The following is a 21,284-nucleotide window of genomic DNA, read 5'->3' on the forward strand; positions in this document are numbered from 1 at the left end:
TTGCAATTGCTTCAAAGTGCCCTGCTCTGTAAGGCAAACGCCTTAACGGCACTATGTAAGCCACATTGAGCCTGCAAAGAGGTGGAAAAATGTGGGATACAAATGCAACAAATAAAAAAAAAAAAATTATATAAATAAGTACATGTTATTAATAATAGGCCCCACCCTCTGCCCATCATCTAAATACCAAGAAGTGCTCCCTACTGGGAAGGACAAGTTTACCACCACTGGCAACAAGGGGGACACCTCTCTGGATAGTCTATGTAATCCATAAAGCCATTGCCAGGTCTTGTATAGAAATATAAAAAGAATAGCAAAATGGGGTGGTGCCCACATCCTACCTGGGGCTGCCTGGAGCAAATAGCGAAAATGATGGGGTTGAAATACTGCCCGCTCCTTAGTTGTATGAGAGGAAAAAAAAAAAAAAAAAAAAAAGAGGTTCCCTAAAACCAATCCTTTATATGATACATGCAGCAAGCTACCGCAAAGGCCCAAACGTCCCCAAACTCGAGGCAACTGCAAGCGATACAAGTATCATCGTGCCCTTTTCCCTTCCATAAGAGGAACAAACCCTGCGCAGAAAAATGCCATCCTTATATAGCCATTTCAGAACAATAATCATATTGTAGAGGGCCACCCTACCTGATAAAGAAAGCGGGAGTGCCCTCCAGGTCCACAGCAGCCGCTAAGTAGATACCTGCAGTGGGCCAATATTCTTTGAGTATAGGAGGGTGAGATCCGAAGGAAGCAATATCCTCAGATATCCGAGTGTATCTGAAGCCCTTTGGAAGGGAAAATCCACTTGCCACAGATAGCAAATGGAACGTTGGATTGGGGGTGCCATAGATTGTGAGATTTAAGCGAAACCTGGCCAACAACTGAAATTCATTCAGAATTGAGAGCATTTGCAGAATAGTTTGATGGAGGCTTATCAGAATAAGTAAAATATAGTCAGCAAACGCCAGAGCTTTGACTCTAAGACTCGGTAGTGAGATACCCAAAACCCGGGGGCCGAGATGGATAGTTCGTAAAAGGGGTTCTAAATATAAAAAGAGAAGAGGTGAGAGTGGATAGCCCCGACAAATGTGGAAAGCACGTGGCCGACTGACATTTACCAGTAACCTAGGGGCATGATTGACCCATCCATCCAATCCTACTTAAAGCACCTCAAATAAAAAAACACCAGTTCACGTGGTCGAAAGCCTTCTCGGCATCCAAGCTCACCGGAGAGAGGATTCCCAGTTGCTTGCTCTGAGAAAGAGCAAGCAATGCCTTTCACATTCAAAACTGCATGCTGACCACGCATAACACCAGCCTGGTGATCTCCCACCAATGTCGGCATATGTGTAGCCAGCCTATCAACCAGAACTTGCGAAATAATTTTTATGTCCATATTAAGTAATGAAATAGGCCGGCAGCTCTTCTATGTGCAGTAGTGGTGACTGCCAATTGGGCTCCCTATGGAAGCTCCTGCAGAGCAGATGAAGTATTACATCCGATGTGTCGGCCGCAAGATTCTTCAGGGCAACGTGCTTCCTGCCACACTTGTTTTTCCTTGCGGCTGAACAGGAGGGGAGCCCCATGGGGAGATGCCAAATGATTTTTCAGCATGATTTATGCCAGCAGGGAGACCTTTCCTATCTGGCTGTGGGAGACCTTTCCTACCTGGCTGTGCCAAACTACGCTTCTCACAGAAAGAAAGTAGCAGCTATTTTGTCTCCATGTGCGCCTGAAATGCTTGCAGGCCCGGTGCCTTTGTGGTGGCAGGGCTGGTTAACTCAACATTAGACTCATGGAGGGGAAGTTCGGAAGTATGCTTTGACTCTGGGGGATCCCTGAAGTCAGACTTGCTCGCTTCAGCTATGATCTTTGGGTCTTTGGAAGCAAACAAGGACTTTGTTGCTCAGAAAGTCTTTAGAAGACAGCAAGATTTCAGTAGGTAAAGGTAATGACCCCATAGTAAGGGCCCCCCCCAAAAGAAAGCTTTTCCTATCAGGCTCAAGGCCTCCCCCCACAAAAAAAAATAGCTTTTCCTATGCATCAGGCTCAAGCCCTCCCTCCCCCCCCAAAAAAAACAACAAACCCCATTCAGGTTCTGGTTTCAGATGAGTGGGGCTCTCCCAAAGCAGTGGCCTGGGTCGGAAGAGCTATGTCTAAGCTGTATCTGCCACCCTCCCCCTTTCATCAGGCACATAAGGCTATTCAATGCTCTGTCAGCCAGATAATCAAAAGCAAACACGGACACTAGAGACCAATAGTGCCAGGCATGCTAAACAGGGACACCACTATTCCTCCCCAATGTTTGGCGAGCTGCCTGCCGAGTACTACTACAACTATTTAACATTTCTATAGCGCAACAAGGCATACGCAGCGCTGTACACCATACACAAAAAAGACAGTCCCTGCTCAAAGGGCCCTGCTTCCGCGGCAAACCCTATACCAGCTCAGAGCTGGCGTTAGGGTTTGCCAGGGCATTAAGGAGGAATAGGGAGGCCCTGATCAGCATGCATTTGCATGCTTCCAATCCCCGAGCCCCCTCAAACACACAAGGGCCTGGAGCTCCTGGGGACTCCCAGGCCCCCCATACATCAAATGCCCTGGTGGTGCAGTGGGACCCAACCCCCTCTGGGGACTCCCAGCCCCCCCCCCCCCCCCAATACACCAAATGCCCTGGTGGTGCAGTGGGACCTCATCCCCTCCAAAGGCTAGACCTGGTGGTCTAATGGTGAGGGGATCCCCCAAGCCCCTCCTCTGGTACCTTTTAAATTGGAGGAGGGACTAGCAATCCCTCCTCCTCTGCAGGAACCAACTCAAAATGTCAGCGGCCTGCCCAGTGTATCCTGGGATGCACTGGGCAGGGCAAAGTGCCACCATTTTGAGGAGACGCCCACAGAGGAGAAGGTAGTGCTAGTCCCTCCACCTCCAAATTAAAGGTACCATGGGATGGGGTGGGAGAACCCCCCCCCCCCCCACTGACCACCAGAGCATTCGGGGGGGGGGGGGTCTGGGGGTCCACTGGACCTCCAGGCCTTCCTGTGCTTGGTGGGGGGCAAGGGGTCCACTGACTCTCCAGGCCCCCCTGTACTTGGTGGCATGGGGGTGGGGTTAAATGCCTTTGGGGGGGGGGCTGAGGGGTCCACTGGATCTCCAGGCCCTTGTGTTTGTCAGCACGGGGTGGGGGGGGGGGGGGGGGGGGCTAGATGTCCAGGTCTGACAGGCCTGGGAGAAAATCTCAGACCTGTCAAACCTCTTCTGCAGGAGGACTGTGCCTTGAGCACATGCCCAGACACAATCCTCCCGCAGAAGTCCCCCTATGATCAACGCTAATAACGTGCATAAAATTTGTATGCTATTAACGTTGATCATAAGGGAGTTCTTTCCCTGCACTGTTCCGGTGGTAATTCCTTTTCCTTGCCCCTTCTTCTAGAACTCTTCCCTCTTATCTGCGAGTACAGTCCTCCTACCCCATGTTTAAAAAGTGGAGTCTTAAACCTACTTCTACACCAAAGCCTTTGGGAATGATAGGGACATGTGCATTCTTGGCTGAAGTCTTCCTTGTTTTATGTTTTTTTGTAATTTTTATCTTCTGCTTTTTTTCTGCTCCTTATATTTGTTTTGTAAACTGCTCTAACACCTCAAGACTAAGAACAGTATATCAAATATGAGAATAGACTGAACTATTTTTTAATTGCATTAATACATACCAGGGTGCATAACGTCTGGTAATACAGAACCAGGAATTATATGTGGTCCAGGCATGTTTAGATTTGGTAGGTTAGATAGATTGGGTAGTCCAGTGGATAGTGGCATCAAACCTAAAAGAAAAAAGTAAACCGCAATGGGAAAATTAGGTTCTTACCTTGGTAATTTTCTTTCCTTTAGTCACAGTAGCTGAATCCATTACGAATGGGTTGTGTCCACCTACCAGCAGGGGGAGATAGAGTACACTGAAAACCATAGTGCCTCCTGGACAGCTAGCTCCATCTGCCTCTCAGTATTTGAAGCTTCCAAAACAGTGTTAAACCGCGAAGTAGCATAACATGATCTTTCCTCACAGCGAACAAACGCCCCAGAACAGGAGCAATAACACAAAGGAGGGACGAACTCAACCTCCTGTAGTAGAACAGAAATCCTGAAGACTGTTTTCCAACTTCTCCCAATGAGGGAACATATCTGCAGGAAAAACTGAACACAAAACAGTCAATCAGGGAGGGATCATGGATTCATCTGCTGTGACTAAAGGAAAGACAATTACCAAGGTAAGAACCTTATTTTCCCTTCCTTGTCATCAGCAGCAGATGAATCCATTACGAATGGGATGTATCAAAGCAATCCCTAGATACGGAGGGAACAAGTCACACCACGCGCAAGCACTTGTGCTCCAAAAAGCGCGTCCCTCCTGGCAGCCACATCTAGCCTGTAATGACGGGCAAAAGAGAGCTTAGGAGCCCAAGTAGCTGCACTACATATCTCTTGAAGAGAGAGTGCTCCCGTCTCAGCCCAAGAGGAAGAAATCGCTCTTGTGGAATGTGCCTTAAAGACGTCAGGTGGAGGCCGGCCAGATAGCAGATATGCAGAAAAAATGGCTTCCTTAAGCCAACGGGGCTATAGTGGCTTTAGACGCTGGAGACCCTCTGCGAGGACCTGACAACAATACAAAAAGGTGATCAGAGGTCCTGAAAGCATTTGACATCTGCAGATACTGCAACAGAGTCCTGTGCACATCCAGAAGGTGCAACTGCCCAAAAGATTCCGGAAACTCCTCCCTAGTAAAGGAGGGCAGAAAAATAGGCTGGTTTAGGTGAAACGCTGAAACCACCTTAGGCAGGAAGGAAGGCACAGTACATACCATAACTCCGGACTCTGAGAATTGCAGAAATGGGTCTCCACAGGACAGTGCCTGGAGCTCAGACACCCGTAATGGCCACCAAAAAGACTGTCTTTAGAGTCACATCCTTCTCCAAAGCTCGTCTCAGCGGCTCGAAGGGCGAACAATGAAGAGCCTTTAATACTAGCCCCAGGTTCCAAGCCGGACAAGGTGCCCGCACAGGAGGACAGAGCCGAAGCACCCCTCTAAAAAACTGTGCAATGTCTGGATGCGCAGCTAAGGAGAGGCCAGCGACCTTCCCTCGAAAGCACACCAATGCTGCCACTTGAACCCGCAGGGAATTATAGGCCAAGCCTTTTTGTACCCCAGCCTGCAAAAAGTCAAGAACCGGCGAGACAGAAGCCCGCATGGGTGTGATCGTGTTTGGAACACACCAGGCCTCAAACTGGCGCCAAATCCGGGCATACGCAACAAGTGGACCGCTTGCGGGCCTGCAAGAGAGCGGAGATGACCTTGTTAGAATAGCCCTTGTTTCTCAATTGCACCCTCTCAATAGCCATGCCGTAAGACCAAAGCGGCAGGGATCCTCCATGGTTACCGGGCCCTGCGTCAACAGGTTCGGTACCAGAGGCAAAGGAAGAGGAGCCTCCACCAGCATCCGCCGGAGGTCTGCATACCAGGGCTGCCTGGGCAATGAGAATCACCACTCCCTGGTGCAGCCGAATTCGCAGGAGTACTCGCCCTATCAAGGGCCAAGGCGGGAACACATATAGATGGCCCAGAGGCCAGGGTTGAGCCAAGGCATCCAACCCCGCCGAGCGAGGATCTCTCCGTCTGCTGTAAAAGCACAGGACTTTGGCATTTGTGCTTGACGCCATCAGATCCGCTACGGACGTTCCCCATTTGGCACAGAGTTGAAGGAACACTTCGTCTGCCAACTCCCACTCCGCTGGGTCGATGTGGTGTCTGCTTAGATAATCGGCTTGCACGTTTATCTGAACTGCAATGTGAGCTGCTGACAGGAACTGTAGATGCAACTCGGCCCAGTGGCAAATCTGAGCGGTCTGCACAGCCACTGCTCTGCATTCCGCCTTGACGATTTATGTAGGCCAATGCCGTCATATTGTCCAACAGCACTCTGACAGCCAATCCCTCCAAGGTCAATTGAAAGGCCAGCAACGCCTGGAAAATTGCTTTTAACTCCGAGCGATTGATGGACCACTTCGATTCTTGGCATGCCTCTGCTGGCAATGAGCTCCCCAGCCCTTCAGGCTGGCATCGGTTACCACCAGGCACCAGTCGGGGAGCACTAACGGCATTCCTTGCTGCAGCTTGCTGTCTGAGAGCCACCACTCCATGCTGAGTCAGGCCGCAGGGAGCCAACTGAGTCTGCACTGATAATCCTGGGAAATGGGAGACCAACGTTGTAGCAGGGAACACTGCAGCGGTCTCATGTGCGCTCTCGCCCAAGGCACCACTTCTAGGGTGGCCGTCATTGACCCCAAGAGCTGGACAATGTCCCAAACTCGCGGGTGAGGCATCCTCAGGATCAGACGGACCTGGGTCTGAAGCTTACACCTCCTTTGCTCAGGTAAAAAAAAACCCAACCCCGAGGCCGTGTTGAACCAAACCCCCAAATACTCTAAAGATTCAGAGGGGGTCAGGTGACTTTTGGGTATATTGACGGCCCAGCCCAGAGATTGCAGTAGTGAGACCACTCTGGCTGTTACACGACGACTCTCTTCTGCAGAGTCCGCTCTGATGAGCCAGTCGTCGAGGTACGGGTGAACCCGGATACCCTCTCGCCTGAGAAAGGCAGCTACCACCACCATTACCTTGGAAAAGGTTCAGGGAGCTGTGGCAAGGCCAAAAGGCAAGGCCTGAAACTGAAAGTGTTTTCCCAAAACTGCAAACCGGAGAAACTGTTGGTGCGGGGGCCAAATAGGGATGTGCAAGTAAGTTTCTTTCAGGTCCAGAGACGAGAGAAACTCTCCTGGCTGAACCGCCGCAATGATGGACCGCAGGGTTTCCATGTGGAAATGCTGTACTTTGAGTGACTTGTTGACTTTCTTCAAATCTAGAATGGGCCGAAAAGACCCTCCTTTTCGCAGCACCATAAAAGTAAATGGAGTAACGGCCACAGCCGTGTTCGGCGGGAGGCACGGGGATCACCGCTCCCAGGTGCAACAATCCTTGCAAGGTCTCCTCTACCGCAGCCCGTTTAACAGTAGTGCCGCATCGGGACTCCAAAAACACGTCTCTCACCGGGGCAGTAAATTCCAATCTGTAGCCGTCTCTGATCAGGTTCAAAACCCACTGACCTGAGGTAATCTTGACCCACTCCTCGAGAAAGAGGGAAAGATGTCCTCCAACTGCAGGAATCGAGGAGTGGGCCGGAGCACCATCATTGAGAGGGTTGCCCATGAACTCCAGGCCTTGAACCGGCCGCTGCGGAGCGTTTGTCTGAGCGAAAGGAGTTCCTCTGCTGAAAACGGGCACGCAAAGTAAACCCAGCAGAACGCCCCGGGCGGTACCTTCTAGCTTCATGGAAGCAAGGTCTGGAAGAGGAGGGAACCGCCTGACACTTGGAAGAAGGCCGCGGCCTATCCTCTGGTAAGCGCTGGGGTTTAGCATCCCCCAGGCCCTTGACAATTTTCTCCAACTCCTCACCAAATAGGAGAAGGCCTTGAAAGGGCAACTTCACCAACCTTTGCTTAGAGGCCATGTCAGCTGCCCAATGCCGTAGCCATAGAAGGCGGCGAGCGGCCACCGCCACAGCCATCTGTTTAGCTGAAGCTCTGACCAGATCATAGAGGGCATCAGACAAAAATGACAAGGCCGACTCCATCTGCGGTGTCACCTCCGCAAGGGGCTCCGCTCCATCCCCGGGCTGTTCCACTGCCTGTTAAAACCAAGCAAGGCAGGCTCGAGCAGCATAACAACTGCACACAGATGCCCGTAAGGCTAGGCCTGAAATCTCAAAGGACCATTTGATTGCTGATTCCACTGCATGTCCTTCAGGGCGACCCCTCCCTCAACTGGGAGGGTAGTCTTTTTCGTCACAGCCGTGACTAGGGCATCCACTTTAGGCACAGCCAAGCGTGCCAAGTGCTCCTCACTGAGAGGGTATAAGTGCTCCATTGCCCTGGCAACTTTCAAATGCCCCTCAGGGTCAGCCCATTGAGCCAAAATAAGCTCTTGGATGGAGTCATGCAAAGGAAAGGCTCGAGCAGGCTTCTTAGTACTTGCCATTCTTGGACTACCAGAGGAGGCTTCGCCCATCACAGGATCTTCAATAGAGAGGGCCTGTAAGGCATCAGAAATAAGCGCTGGCAGCTCCTCGCGGTGAAAAATCCTAACCACAGTGGGATCATCTGGATCCAGTGGCAATCCTACACCTACCTCTGGCTCTTCGGACAACGAAGGCCTGCCAAACCTCTCAGAATCCCCACAGCCTGACCACGGGGGGGGGGGGGGGGGGGGGGGGGGGGGGCGCCCGCTCTCTAAAGGGGAATTTACCCTTCTGCACTTGTCTTGCGGCCAACTGTCTGGGGAAAAAATGCCTGACGGCAATCCTGGGCCACAGAGGGGAACCAGGTAGCAACGCAGAGACAGACATCTGCGGCAGAGCTCTTAACATGAACGCTTTATGTAAAAGCAACACAAACTCAGTGGAGAAAGGCTCACCCTTGCCTCCCGGTTCCAATCCGGGGTAAGCAGCTCCTCTGGTAGCCTCCATCCGAGGCTCCCCTCCGGCCTCAGACCCCTCTGCTCCTGTGGGGGTTGAGCCATGCGGCGCATCCAAGATGGCGCCCGCTGCCAGCTCCACCGAGCGGGAAGAAACATTGCTCGCCATGCTCAGGCCGGCCCTGATGTCTGAAGAGCACGATTTACAGGGCCCCGCTGCAGATCTACGCTTGCCACAACGTGAGCAGCGCTTAACAACCTCTGCAGCCATCGCTGAAAAATTTCAAAATGGTGGATTTGCACCAAAAACATCCCGATCGCGGGCCCTCCCTGGAGGAGCTACAAGACTCTCTTACCTCACCAGACCGAGTCCCAGAGCTCCGGTCACGCTGCACAAACAGAAGGAAGCCTCAGAATCGCAGCGCTAACAAGCGCGTTGCATTTTTTTTTTTTTTTAACGTTGTGAGGAAAGTTAGAGGCAACAGCTACAGAGGCACTCGAGGTTCAGGAGAGTGGGAAAGGCAGGGAAAGGACGAACCAATGTGCCTGCATCCACATAGGAGGCCGGGTAAGGCAGAGAAAGGGCGAACCTATGTGCCTTTAAAGTGGGCACCATCAGCCACAACACCCCTGCTACAACTGGCCAAAGCACAGGAGCCACCCAGGCAGATTTCTGAAGGAGCTGAATAAGCTGCATCCACCCTGCTGGGGAGATAGAGAATACTGGGAGGCAGATGGAGCTAGCTGGCCAAGAAGCACTATGGTTTTCAGTGCTCTCTATCTCCCCCTACTGGTAGGTGGACACAACCATTTGTAATGGATTCATCTGCTTGATGACAAGGAATATGACTGATTACTTCAAGTAAGCCTAACATCAGTTAACAGAGAGTATAACATCAGTTAATGAAGACTGTATACTGAACGTATAATAAACAGTACTGTATATATGTTTATCAGATGTGAAGCTTTTTTGGGTCACAACGGTTAAGTGCACGCTCCGGTTAACTGCATGTATTTCTTTGGTCCCAGACCCTTGCACTTAAGCAGATTGCACTACATGTATACCCTGGAGGAAAGGAGAAACAGGTGACTTGATACAGACGTTCAAATATTTGAAAGGTATTAATCTGCAAACGAACCTTTTTCGGAGACGGGAAGGTGGTAGAACTAGAGGACATGAAATAAGGTTGAAGGGGGGCAGACAAGAAAAATGTCAGGACGTATTTTTTTCACAGAAAGAGTGGTGGATACTTGGAATGCCCTCCCGAGGAAGGTGGTGGAGATGAAAATGGTAACAGAATTAAAAAATGTGTGGGATAAACATAAAGGAATCCTGTTCAGAAGAAATGAATCCTCAGAAGCTTAGCAGAGATTGGGTGGCAGCACCAGTGGTTGGTAAGCGGGGCTAGTGCTGGGCAGACTTCTATGGTCTGTGCCCTGAAAATGGCAGATACAAATCAAGGTCATGTATACATATAAAGTAGCACATATGAGTTTATCTTGTTGGGCAGACTGTGCGTGTGTGTAAGTAATAAAAAATAATAGGCCATCAGAAGAAAAGTTACAAGGTTGTTGCCAAGTTGTGCAAACACTGTTGCTAAAAACTTCTTTCCAAAAATCTTAGTCTTAGAATCAAAATGGAATACCCACAACTACAAGAATATTCATAAAAATATGTATTCTTAAAAAATGGCACTCCTCCTGAGAAACATGCGATGTAACTCTAAATCGTAGCCTGCAACTGATGCTATCAACACATTACTAGCTTTAAAAATGTGTATGCCTGACGAAATGCTCCTACTTTCTTAAAAATGCCAATAGTAAAAATAAAAAAGGGGAGTCTTACCTAGGTGGAAACTAATGTTATTAAAAAAAAAAAAAAAAGATAGTACCTTACATAAATACAAGCCAATGTTCTATGGGGTCCTTTTAAAAAGGCGTGCTAGCGTTTTTAGTGCACGCTAAAAATAAGCCATGCGCTAAATGCAAGAGATGCCCATATATTCCTATGGGCATCTCTAGTCTTTAGTGCAAGCTAATGATTAGCGTGTGCTAGAAACGCTAGCACACATTTGTAAGACCCTCTATATTTGAAAATGCCCAATACACTGAACAGATTGTAGTATAATCGAGAGAGATCAGTACAGCTTAAGTATCTCAAACAGTAAAATGTTGCTTCTTTTTAAAACAATAGTACAACTGTAAATAGCCAAAAAAATATAGAAAGGCACTCACCATTAACACCATGATTGCAAACATACCCTGGGAGTGGAGCACTGCTAAACTAATCAAAAATGGTGCGTTTGAGCAGCGCATTTAAATTGAACCACATAAATGCCAATGGTTCAGTATTCTAAACAACTGGTGGCAGCTAGTAATGGGTAAATGAGCATTGCCTAATTGGGCCATTTTGTTGGGGGGGGGGGGCCCTAATATGTTGGGCCATTTTGTAGAGGGCCAAAATGTGGGCAGATAGTAGTCAGAGACTATTATGTCAGGGGCTCTTTTGTTAGGGTTTTTTTTTTTTGATGGGGCTATTTTGTCAGTGCTTTTTTGATGGGACTGTTTTCACAGTGCTATTTTGAGTCAGTACTGATTCCAAGACATCACAATTCTTGTTCAGGTGGCTATTTAAGCTTGGAATGAAAGGGGAGGCGCTACTGCTGGGAGATTTCAGCTTGCCTGATGTGCATTGGGCTATCCCGTCAGCAGAATTACAAAGATCACATGGTGATGGAACCCACGAGGGAAAGGTCGACGCTGGATCTAGTGCTCTAAAATGGAAAAAGTATTTCCAATGTATGTGTGGGTCCCCACCTAGGTAATAATGATCATCACACAATATGGTTTGATGTAAAGAGCAAAAACGGAGTGAAGATGCACAAAATTCAAAGTATGGATTTCAGACGTACTGCTTTTTGTAAAATGTAGGAACACCTGAAAGAGGAGCTGATGGCATGGGTAGGCATAGGTGAAGTGGAACCACAGTGGTCCAAGCTGAAAGCTGCTATAAACATGGTGACTGATCTTTACATAAGGACAGTAAACAAAAACGAGAGAAAAGGGAATCCTATATGGTTCTTCAAACAAGTGGCTGAAAAAAAAAAAAAAAAGGGCAAATGAGGCCTTGTTCAAGAAATACAGAAGAATGCAACAAGAGGATCACGGAAAAGATTACCGGAGTAAACTCAAGAAGCGAAGAGGGAAATACGGCTAGGGAAAGCGCAGGTGGAAGAAACACATGGTTAAAGATGTAAAGAGATGTTAACAAGACCTTTTTCAGATATACTGGGGAAAGGAGAAAAGATAGGAATGGAATTGGAAGACTGACGGATGATGATAAAGTGAACGTGTGAAATACTTCTCTTCTGTGTTCATGGAAAATAAATCCTGGAGAAGGACCATGAGTAGGCTGCTGAGGGAATATCTGGGAATGGAGTGGAAATTGCACTATTCACAGAAGAAAGCGTTTATAAACAGCTTGAGAAACTGAAAGTGGACAAAGCTATGTGGCTGGATGGGATACATCTCAGGATACTGAAGGAGTTCAGAGAAGTCCTGGCGGGATCTAAGGATTAATAGAGCTTTAGAGATGAGAGAAGTTCCACGGGATTGGAGATGAGTTGATGTGGTCCCTCTTCACAAAAGCGGAGACAGGAAAGAAGTGGGAAATTATAGGCTGGCAAGCCTCATGTTGGTGCTGCTGAAGGAAAGGATAGTTAACTTTCTAGAAGCCAGCCGGTTACAGGATCTGAGGAAACATGGCTTTACCAAAGGAAAATCCTGCTAAACTAATCTGATTGACTTCTTTGACTTAGTGGCCAGAGAACTGGATGACAGATACGCATTAGATGTAATCTACTTGGATTTCAGGAAAGCTTTTAATAAAGTCCCTCCCAGAAGACTCAGGAATAAGCCGAGACGGCTGAACTTAAGACTCAAAGTGGTGAACTGGATTGGTTGACTGATGGAAGACAAGAGGGTGGTGGTAAATGGAATATGCTTGGAGGAAAAGGTGGCATGCCTCAGGGGTTGGTGCTGGGGCCAATTCTGTTCAATATATTTTTGAAAGAAAGACATTGCTTAAGTGTTAGAAGGAAAAGTTTGCCTTTTTGCGGATGATGCGAAGATAGACAAGAGTGGATAATTTGGGAGGAGTAGAAACTATAAGAAGGGATCTCCAAACGTTGGAAGAATGGTCAAGGATCTGGTAGTTAAAATGTAATGGCAAGAAGTGCAGAGTGATGCACTTGGAGTGCAGAAATCCAAAAGAGATGTACCAGATAGCAGGGGAGAGATTGGTAAGCTTGGCTCAGGAGGGCTCAGGGTGATGGTGTCTGAGGATATCAAGGTGATGAAACAGTGCAACGAGGAGGTGGCTGCCACCAGAAGGATGCTAGGCAGCACAGACAGGAGTAAATCAGCAGAAGATGCCCCTGTACAAGTTGTTAGCGACATCCCACTTGGAGTATTGTGTTCAGTTTTGAAGGCCGTATCTTGCGAAGGATGTAAAAAGACGAAGTGGTTCAAAGAAAAGTGATGAAAATGTTATGGGGATTGCGTAGCAAGATGTACGAGGACAGACTTGACCTGAACATGTATACCCTGGAGAAAACGGGATACGATGTGATACAGATTTTCAAATATTTGAAACAAACATTTTCCAGAGAAGGGAAGGCAGGAGAACTAGGGGACATGAATTGAGGATGAAAGGGGGATGACTCAAGAATGATGTCAGGAAGTATTTTTTTCATTGAAAGGGCAGTAGATACCTGGAATGCCCTCCTGCGGGAGGTGGTGGAGATGCAAACGGTAACGGAATTAAAAAATGCATGGGATAAACACAAAGGAATCCTGTTTAGAAGGAACGGATCCAAAGAAACTTAGCTGAGATTAGGTAGCAACACTAATTGGGAAACAAAGCCAGTACTGGGTAGACTTCTATGGTCTGTGCTTTCATCATGGCTGAATAGACTTGGATGGGCTGGAGTGGAGCTTATCAGGGGCTTCAACAACTTCAGAAATTTTAGAACAAGGACAGTGCCGGGCAGACTTCTACGGTCTATGCCCTGAAAATGGCAAGGGCAAATCAAGATTAGGCATATATATGAAGTATATCATACAATATGTAATGTTTATCTTGTTGGGCAGCCTGGATGGACTGTACAGGTCTTTATCTAACATCACTATATGGTAGGGCTAGCTGTTCTCAGCATGGAAGATTTGCATATCGGGACCATCCCTTTCGGGGTGGTCAGAAAGGTCAGGGTGCTCCAGCTGGGAGTGTGGAGGTGCTAGATCTGCAGTGTGAGGTATGGGGGCCCATGCTCCAGTTCCTCTGGTGGGAGGATGACCAAGGCAGTTTTTACACAGGTAGGTCCAAATAACCTCAAATCAGTGGGTCCTTGAATTTAATCAGCATAGTTATGCTCTCAAGTTTGCTCATCCCCTGATTTGCTGTTGCCACTGTTTATCAAGGTTTGCTTTCTGTAACATTTGTTACAGCTTCTTGTGATTTTATTTACAGAATTAAATGCAGTCTCAAATTATCATCTTGAGATGTTTTTCATTCCTTCAGATTTAGTACATGAATATCAGATTGATGTGGCTTCTGATGCAGGCGTCTACGCCAAAACATGGCTCGTGTCGAGTCCTTGTTTAGATTCAATGTGAAGTGTTTTATTAATAAAGGACTGTTTATTCAATTTTGCACCCAGTCCATTTTGATTATCTGTTGCTTGCTTCTTTTGTTCTGAGGTACGGAGATTAAGTTTTCACAACAAGGAGAAGGAACAAACTAAAATCACGCATGTGTGTACACACACACACATATATATATATATATATATATATATATATATATATATATATATATATAAAGCAGTCCACTCTGTTCTCCACTCTCATTCCCTTTATTGTTGCTTGGTGGTCATTTCTTACCTGGCAGTGTTGTTGTTGGGTTAATTGATGGCGACACTGTGTTGAGGGAGGAGTTTACTGGAGGGGGTGGCAACAATGGTACTGTTGGGATACCTGCAAAAAATGAACAAATTCACATACATGTACAGCATTTCCTTTTTAATGACAATGGCCCCATCTCAATGTCCCTGATGTCACCATGCCTCCTAATGTGCTGCGCCAGAGGCTACAAAATGAGAGCAAATATGAGTGGCAACATAGGGCATCCTTGCCTCATTCCCCGGCCAAAACCAAACTCCTCCTAATGTCCCTCATTTAGTCTAACCTTAGCTTTTAGAGCAGAATACATTGCCTTCAGACACCTACAGAAATCTGGACCAATTCCATTATTTGCCACCCTATTAACATATAGGCCCAATGCATGTGACCAAATACTTTTTCAACATCTACCACCAGCAGAACAGATACGATTTCCTCCATCTGCACACACCAGGTTAAATTTAACACTCGCCTTATATTATCTCCCACATAACGGCCTGATCTTCGTGAATAAGCTTGTGCATCATTACTTGCAATCTGTTAGTCAACAATTTAGCTAGAATGTATTTTATTTATTCAAAGTTACAAATTGCAAATACAGATTAAATAAATAGCTTAGCCATTAAACAGCAAAAAATTAAATATACAATAAATCTCAAATGCTAGAGGAAATTAAACCCTCAAAGGATAGAGACAAGAAAATTGTAAAAAAAAAAAAAAAAAAAAAAAAGAGAGATGTTCCCTCTTCAAACAAACATATGAGCCATATGAGAGAGAATACAATAAATCTAAGCAATACTCTATCTGAGATTAAATTTAAACTGTGGAACCACATCAGGTACCTTCCTAGACCACAGAGCCAACACTTTAGCAGACAAAATACATTTTAAATAATCAGGTAACTAAAATCTCTCTCTCTTCCGTGCAATGAGAAAATATGAGAGACCATCACGAAATGCCTGCAGCCACCTAAAGGGTCTATCCCAGCACTGCTCATGCCCACCTGCACCTTTGCACATGCTCCACAATGGCATACCCTCCACCCCACCTGGGTTTCTCTTGCCTCTGGGCGAGTCTCCCACCCTCAAGTTATCTCTGCAGTGGTTTCTAAGGACACTAGGGCCATAATTAAACTCTGGAATTCATTGCCAGAGAATATGGTAAAGGGGTTAGCTTAGTGGAGTTTAAGAAAGGTTTGGACGGCTTCCTAAAGGAAAAGTCCATAGACCATTATTAAATGGACTTGGAGAAAATTCACTATTTCTAGGATAAGCAGTATAAAATGTTTTGCACTTTTTTGGGGATCTTGCCAGGTATTTCTGACATGGATTGGCCACTGTTGGAAACAGGATGCTGAGCTTGATGGACCTTTGGTCTTTCCCAGTATGGCAATACTTATGTACTTTTGACATTGTGGTTGTCATTTTTCTGCATATTTTGTCAATATACTGCAAATTATGCATCTGTCTGAAGTGCACACTCTACTCACCTGTGCTGAGAGCATTACTGACAGAGGAAGGGCTCGAACTAATGGAAAGGTGTGAAAGATCTGTTTCAATTCCTGCAGTCCCAGATGGTAAGCTAGAGGGGGCATTCACTGAAGATAGCTGAACCTTTCAAAAAACAGAAAAAACAGAAGGCAACTTTGGTAAGAATGAAAAAACCATAACTATATCTTTACCTTCTACAACTAAAGGCAGGAATTGGGGGGGGGGGGGGGGGGGGGGGTGAAAGAGTCAAATCAGCAGGCGAGTGCAGTCCTGCCAAAGTGTTTATGTTTACTCCACACTTTTGGGAGCAATCGGACTGTAGCAGGAAGAAGCCATATCTGGAAGGACAAAAGACTACATCTGGGTGAGGCAGGAAGGAGGAGGAGAGAGGGCTGTGAGAGGGTAGGGTGAGGTGTGAGGTAAGACAAGAACTCAACTATATTATGCCCCTTGTCACACCCTCCCCGCCACAAAAATAAAATAATTCTTGGGGAGCAGGGATGATGGCAGAATAACACAGTAAATGCGTTTTGTCCTTTTTGAGGCCTGAATGAACGTTTCAAACCCTGTCTAAAGGGTACATTCCATTTGACTATGTTGTAGTGGCTACTAATCCAAATACAGATTAAATTTAAGACACTCACTGGCTATTAAGGCCAACAAAGGCTGGGGGTCCTAAATATCCTGTGGATAAAAATGACCAGGTCAAGGTCTTTTCTACAAATGGTTCATGTTTCTGGAATACATTCCTCACCGAGACTGGGGTTTGTGTGACTAATCCTTTCTGCTTGAATCTAAACACTTGAAGGGCATTTCTATAACTGGGTGTTAACAATTACATGTACCTTGTGCACAGTGCAGTGTTAATTGGAACTTGTGTGCACAAATGCGTTAAGTGTTATCTATAAAGGCACATATAGCTGCAGGGGGCATACACATGGGCAAGTCTCCAACTTACATACACTACATACAGAATACTATAAGTTAAATGAACTGAATTACACACTTGGGCACGCACACTTACCTCTGCCATTGATCTGGCACAAGTGCTTCTAACATTTGGTAAACCAATCTGGGTTTATACTGTATTCCAACACAAAGTAGGCACACCCGAGTCCTATTATAGAACTGGCACTCAGTGTCAGGTGCCATTGTGACACCCAACTTGAGGCACCAACTTAGAGAATTGTCCTCTTGGATTTTTCATCAATTTGGCTAATTTCCACAACAGGAATTTTTCTTGTTGATTTCTTGTTCATATCTTAGAAATTAAGATCCAAGTTGGTGTCAGTGGGTGGGCCTGCCTTTGATTTTTTTTTGATTATGGTTGTATTTTTTTTTTGCATATCCTGTTCTACTGATATGTGCACTATATTACTTTTTAAATAGTCTGTCCTGGTCAAGAATGGCTGAATATTAAGTGCTTGATAGATATTCTGGTCCCTATCTCCCTCTACCTGTCATATTTGTGGGGAGCAACTGTGAGCCCTCCAAAACTCACCAGAAACCCACATATAGGTGCCCCCTTCACCCATAAGGGCTATTGTAGTGGTGTACAGACGTGGGTTTTGGGGGAGCAACAATGAGATGTGTACCTGGGAGCACGTTTTGGCACTCTACTGCAGTGCCCCCTAGGGTACCCCATTTATCTCCTTGGATGTCTGGAAGACCACTAAAAATGCTGGCCCCTCCTACATCCCAATGGCTTAATTTACTACGTTTTTCCACTTGGACTTTTTTTTTTTTTGTTGAAAATGGACCAAAAAACAAAATGTCCAAAGCACAAAACCTTGTTAGAGAAAGTATTTTCAAAAACAAAAGATAGACGTCTTTCTTTTTGGAAAATGAACTTCTTTCTTTTTCAGATTTTGGATGTTTTTTGCAAAACGTCTAAAGTCGGACTTAAACATCATATCGAAAATGCCCCGCCATGTGTCACCAGGGTACAAATTATATAACAGTGATAATGGTGGATCATATTGGAGAGGGGTGCTATATGTTAAAAAGGTAATTAACAAAATAAAAATTCAGAAGGAAACATAGCAATATGGAATCCTTATGGATAAAAATTCCATATGTGAAGGGAAAGAGAATACCGGTAGGGCTACACTACTATCCAGCAGGCCAGGACAAACAGATGATGAAACGTTAACACAGCTAGCAAATTTAGCAACAGTATAACAATGGGTGATTTAAATTACTGTACCAAGAATCTAAAAATATAAATTTAAATGTAACACATTGTGCTTGGTAGAAACTCCTGGTGAGGAACACTATTCTCACTCTCAGAACACTCCATTCTGCAAGACAATCTTGATGCTACTGCCATAAAATGTCTATCCTCCCAGTACATCTGAAGGAATCCACAGATTCAAAGAAACAAAGTACAGTTAACCATGTAGAACAAGTAGAAGTAAACCGATTTTTTACTCGTCCCAAAAGACTAGGGAACACTAGAGGAAGTTACATGGAAATACTTTTAAAATAAATAAGAGGAAATATTTTTTTTACTTAACGAATAGTTAAGTTCTGGAACTCTTTGCCGGAGGATGTGGTAACAACGGTTAGCATATCTGAGTTTAAAAAAGGTTTGGACAAATTCCTGGAGGAAAAGACCATAGTCTGCTATTGAGACAGACATTGGGAAGCAACTGCTTGCTCTGGGATTTGTAGTATGGAGTGTTGCCACAATTTGGGTTTCTGCCAGGTACTTGTGACCTGGCTTGGCCACTGTATGAAAAAACAGGATACTGGGCTTGATGACCATTGGTCTGACCCAGTATGGCTACTCTTATGTTCTTAATTTCTAAGCATACATCAACTGCTAGTTTGATAGCATGGACATGTGCCATGTATGAATTACAATTTATATTGTTAAAAAAGGAAAGTGATCCAAAATGGAGTGCTCCTGTTTGTTGCAATTTCAGCATTACCTTTTGGCTCTTGACTGTGAGCATGCTGAATAGGAAGGGAAGCTGAAGGGTGTTCTTCCCCCCCCCTCCCCCCCCAGTCCTTCGTCAAGTTTCAATTGCAGCCTATGCTATATCTTCCCCAATTTCAGACATTTCTGCTGTTCCAGGGCAGGGAAGAGCCCGTAGAGTACATCGTCACTCAGCCTGGCAGGACCAACGACCCCTCCCATCTCACAACCCGGTGAGCAGCTTGCACTGGTTCCGCAGGAAGTGGTTCAGTGGAGCTGGAGGAACAGCAGTCCTTATCTGTGGTTGTGTTGGGGGAAATTTCTGCTGCTGGTTTGATCCCGCAGCATATAGTGGGGGGGGGGGGGGGGGGTCAGCGATCTTTGTATATGGTGTCAGCGAAGGCAATCTCCCCAATATCTGGTTATACCTCAGAAGAAATTTCTCTACGTACTGCCACGCTTCAGCGATTAAGATCACAAGAGATTTTGCGGGACTCAACCTGGACGGATCTTGAATCTCTACACAAGGTTTGCACATTCTTGTCTGTTTCCTTAAATAATGCTGTGCAATAAAAGAAGGGGTGAGTTGACTATTCTGATTAAACAAACTCAGTTGGAATAGGTAGTGACAAAGATTCAGGACAATCAGGCTCAGTTCATTGGAGAAAGACTGTTTCACCATAAGGTGGAAAGTTTTGAAAATTGTGTGACATTTAAACCCGAGAATACTTAATTTTCCTTATTCTAGACTTACATCGCCTACAGAGATGTTTCATAGATATTTGTTAAGAAATTAAGTATTCCGAGAGGTTTTTGCCACCTATGTAAAAATTATACTATGTTCTGACTATTCTGTCAAAATCTGGGGAAAAGCAGGAGTAGCAGTAGGATGTTTCATAAATTAAAAGGCATCCAGAACATACTTAAATACCCAAGAGCATTAATTTAAAGACCCCTCTGAACTACAAACCTAGGTGTGCTGTAAGATAGCAAAGGATAATGGAACCAAGTTTTAAAACGTAGCAGATTAAGAGCTCTGCCTAGCCTCTGGCTTTTGCAAAAGCTGTCTCACATCCATCTCTGGTTAAGAGGCAGAGTTCAGATGCTTTTGAGTGTTTCCTATCCTCAAGTGAACTCCATCTAACCACTCTTTTCTAGAATTTCACCTGCCCCACTGGCAGAAGACTATATAAAGCTTAGTGGCCTCACTACTTGCAAGTTTACTCAAGTTGCCCCTATCTTGATTCATCCCAACCTAACACAATTTCTCTGGTACCTCTATAGGGTCATTTACTAATGGCTAGCACATACCAAGCTTCTTATTTTTTTGTCAATTAGTCTGTATGTCTTGCCAGTCTATTCTAAATTGTAAGCAACCAGGACATTGAACTGTCTTGTGTGTCTATTAAAAACTGTATATATCAGTTGTTCCCAAACCTGGTCCTGGAGGCACCCCAGTCACTCAGGTTTTCAGGATATCCACAATGAATATTCATGAGAGATTTACAAGCCGTGGAGGCAGTGTATGCAAATATCTCATGAATATTCATTGTGGATATCCTGAAACCCTGATTAGCTGAGGTGCCTCCAGGACCAGGTTTGGGTACAACTAGTATAAATGATTATTTTAGCCTCTCAAAATATAGTACTATACAATCCACCTCTAGATTGCAAGTGTAATTTTAAAAACATTACTACAGGTTTTGAACTATACCGTTAGGTCCTTCTTATTAAAGAAATTTTCCATTATTTCTACAGTGAGCACTCATCACTGCTGGGCCCCCAACTATGGTTCTTTTTCAATTTTCTTCCTCAGGTTTTGGTTTAGGATCTAAGGTCAATATATACAAGACATTCATCCAGAAATCGCGTTTAAGATGTAATGTTTATATTACCTCTGTAAAACCATCTTTGAGAGGACTAACTGGTACATTGGGCACCTGCCCTGGAATAGAAATGTTCTTGCCCTCTTCAAATGGGCGTGTAGGAATCCGATGCAAGTATCCATATCCAATGCCGCACCCTAAGCTGGGGGGAGGAAAAAAAAATTGCAGCTTAAACACACTAAATAATCAGGCAGACAAACATCAGAAATACTTAACTCCCTTACCTGCCTTCTCCACCCCAAACATGATTTGGTGTAATAATCACCTCACGACAATTATCGGTGTCTGTGTTGTACACGTAAAGTTTTAATGGTTTTCCCTCATGTGTTTCAATGAGGGAGAAAAGATCTTCAGACTGGTAAAAAAAAAAAAAAAAAAAAGAATATAGTCCATTAGCAGTTAGACCAATCCCAGTTTCAGACAAAACTTGATCATTCAATAGAAGGAGAAATTAGGTCTTATCTGATCATTTTCTATTACAGAACCTGTGGCATAGCTGTGTCCATCAACCAGCA

At 45.5% G+C, this 21,284-nt stretch overlaps 1 protein-coding gene across 1 annotated transcript in view; it reads right to left on the reverse strand.

Moving 5' to 3' along the window:
* Positions 1-21,284, reverse strand: part of GORASP2 (golgi reassembly stacking protein 2) — a 60,390-nt gene that overhangs the window by 16,858 nt on the left and 22,248 nt on the right. The window contains exons 5-10 of the mRNA XM_030208921.1: positions 20,994-21,124; positions 20,779-20,911; positions 15,963-16,086; positions 14,456-14,548; positions 3,705-3,815; positions 226-246 (exon numbers count right to left, since the gene is read on the reverse strand). Coding sequence (XP_030064781.1) covers positions 226-246; positions 3,705-3,815; positions 14,456-14,548; positions 15,963-16,086; positions 20,779-20,911; positions 20,994-21,124 — 613 coding nt within the window. The remainder of the gene's footprint in view (positions 1-225; positions 247-3,704; positions 3,816-14,455; positions 14,549-15,962; positions 16,087-20,778; positions 20,912-20,993; positions 21,125-21,284) is intronic.

This window comes from Microcaecilia unicolor, chromosome 7 (assembly GCF_901765095.1).
Source record: "Microcaecilia unicolor chromosome 7, aMicUni1.1, whole genome shotgun sequence".
NCBI classification, from domain to species: domain Eukaryota; kingdom Metazoa; phylum Chordata; class Amphibia; order Gymnophiona; family Siphonopidae; genus Microcaecilia; species Microcaecilia unicolor.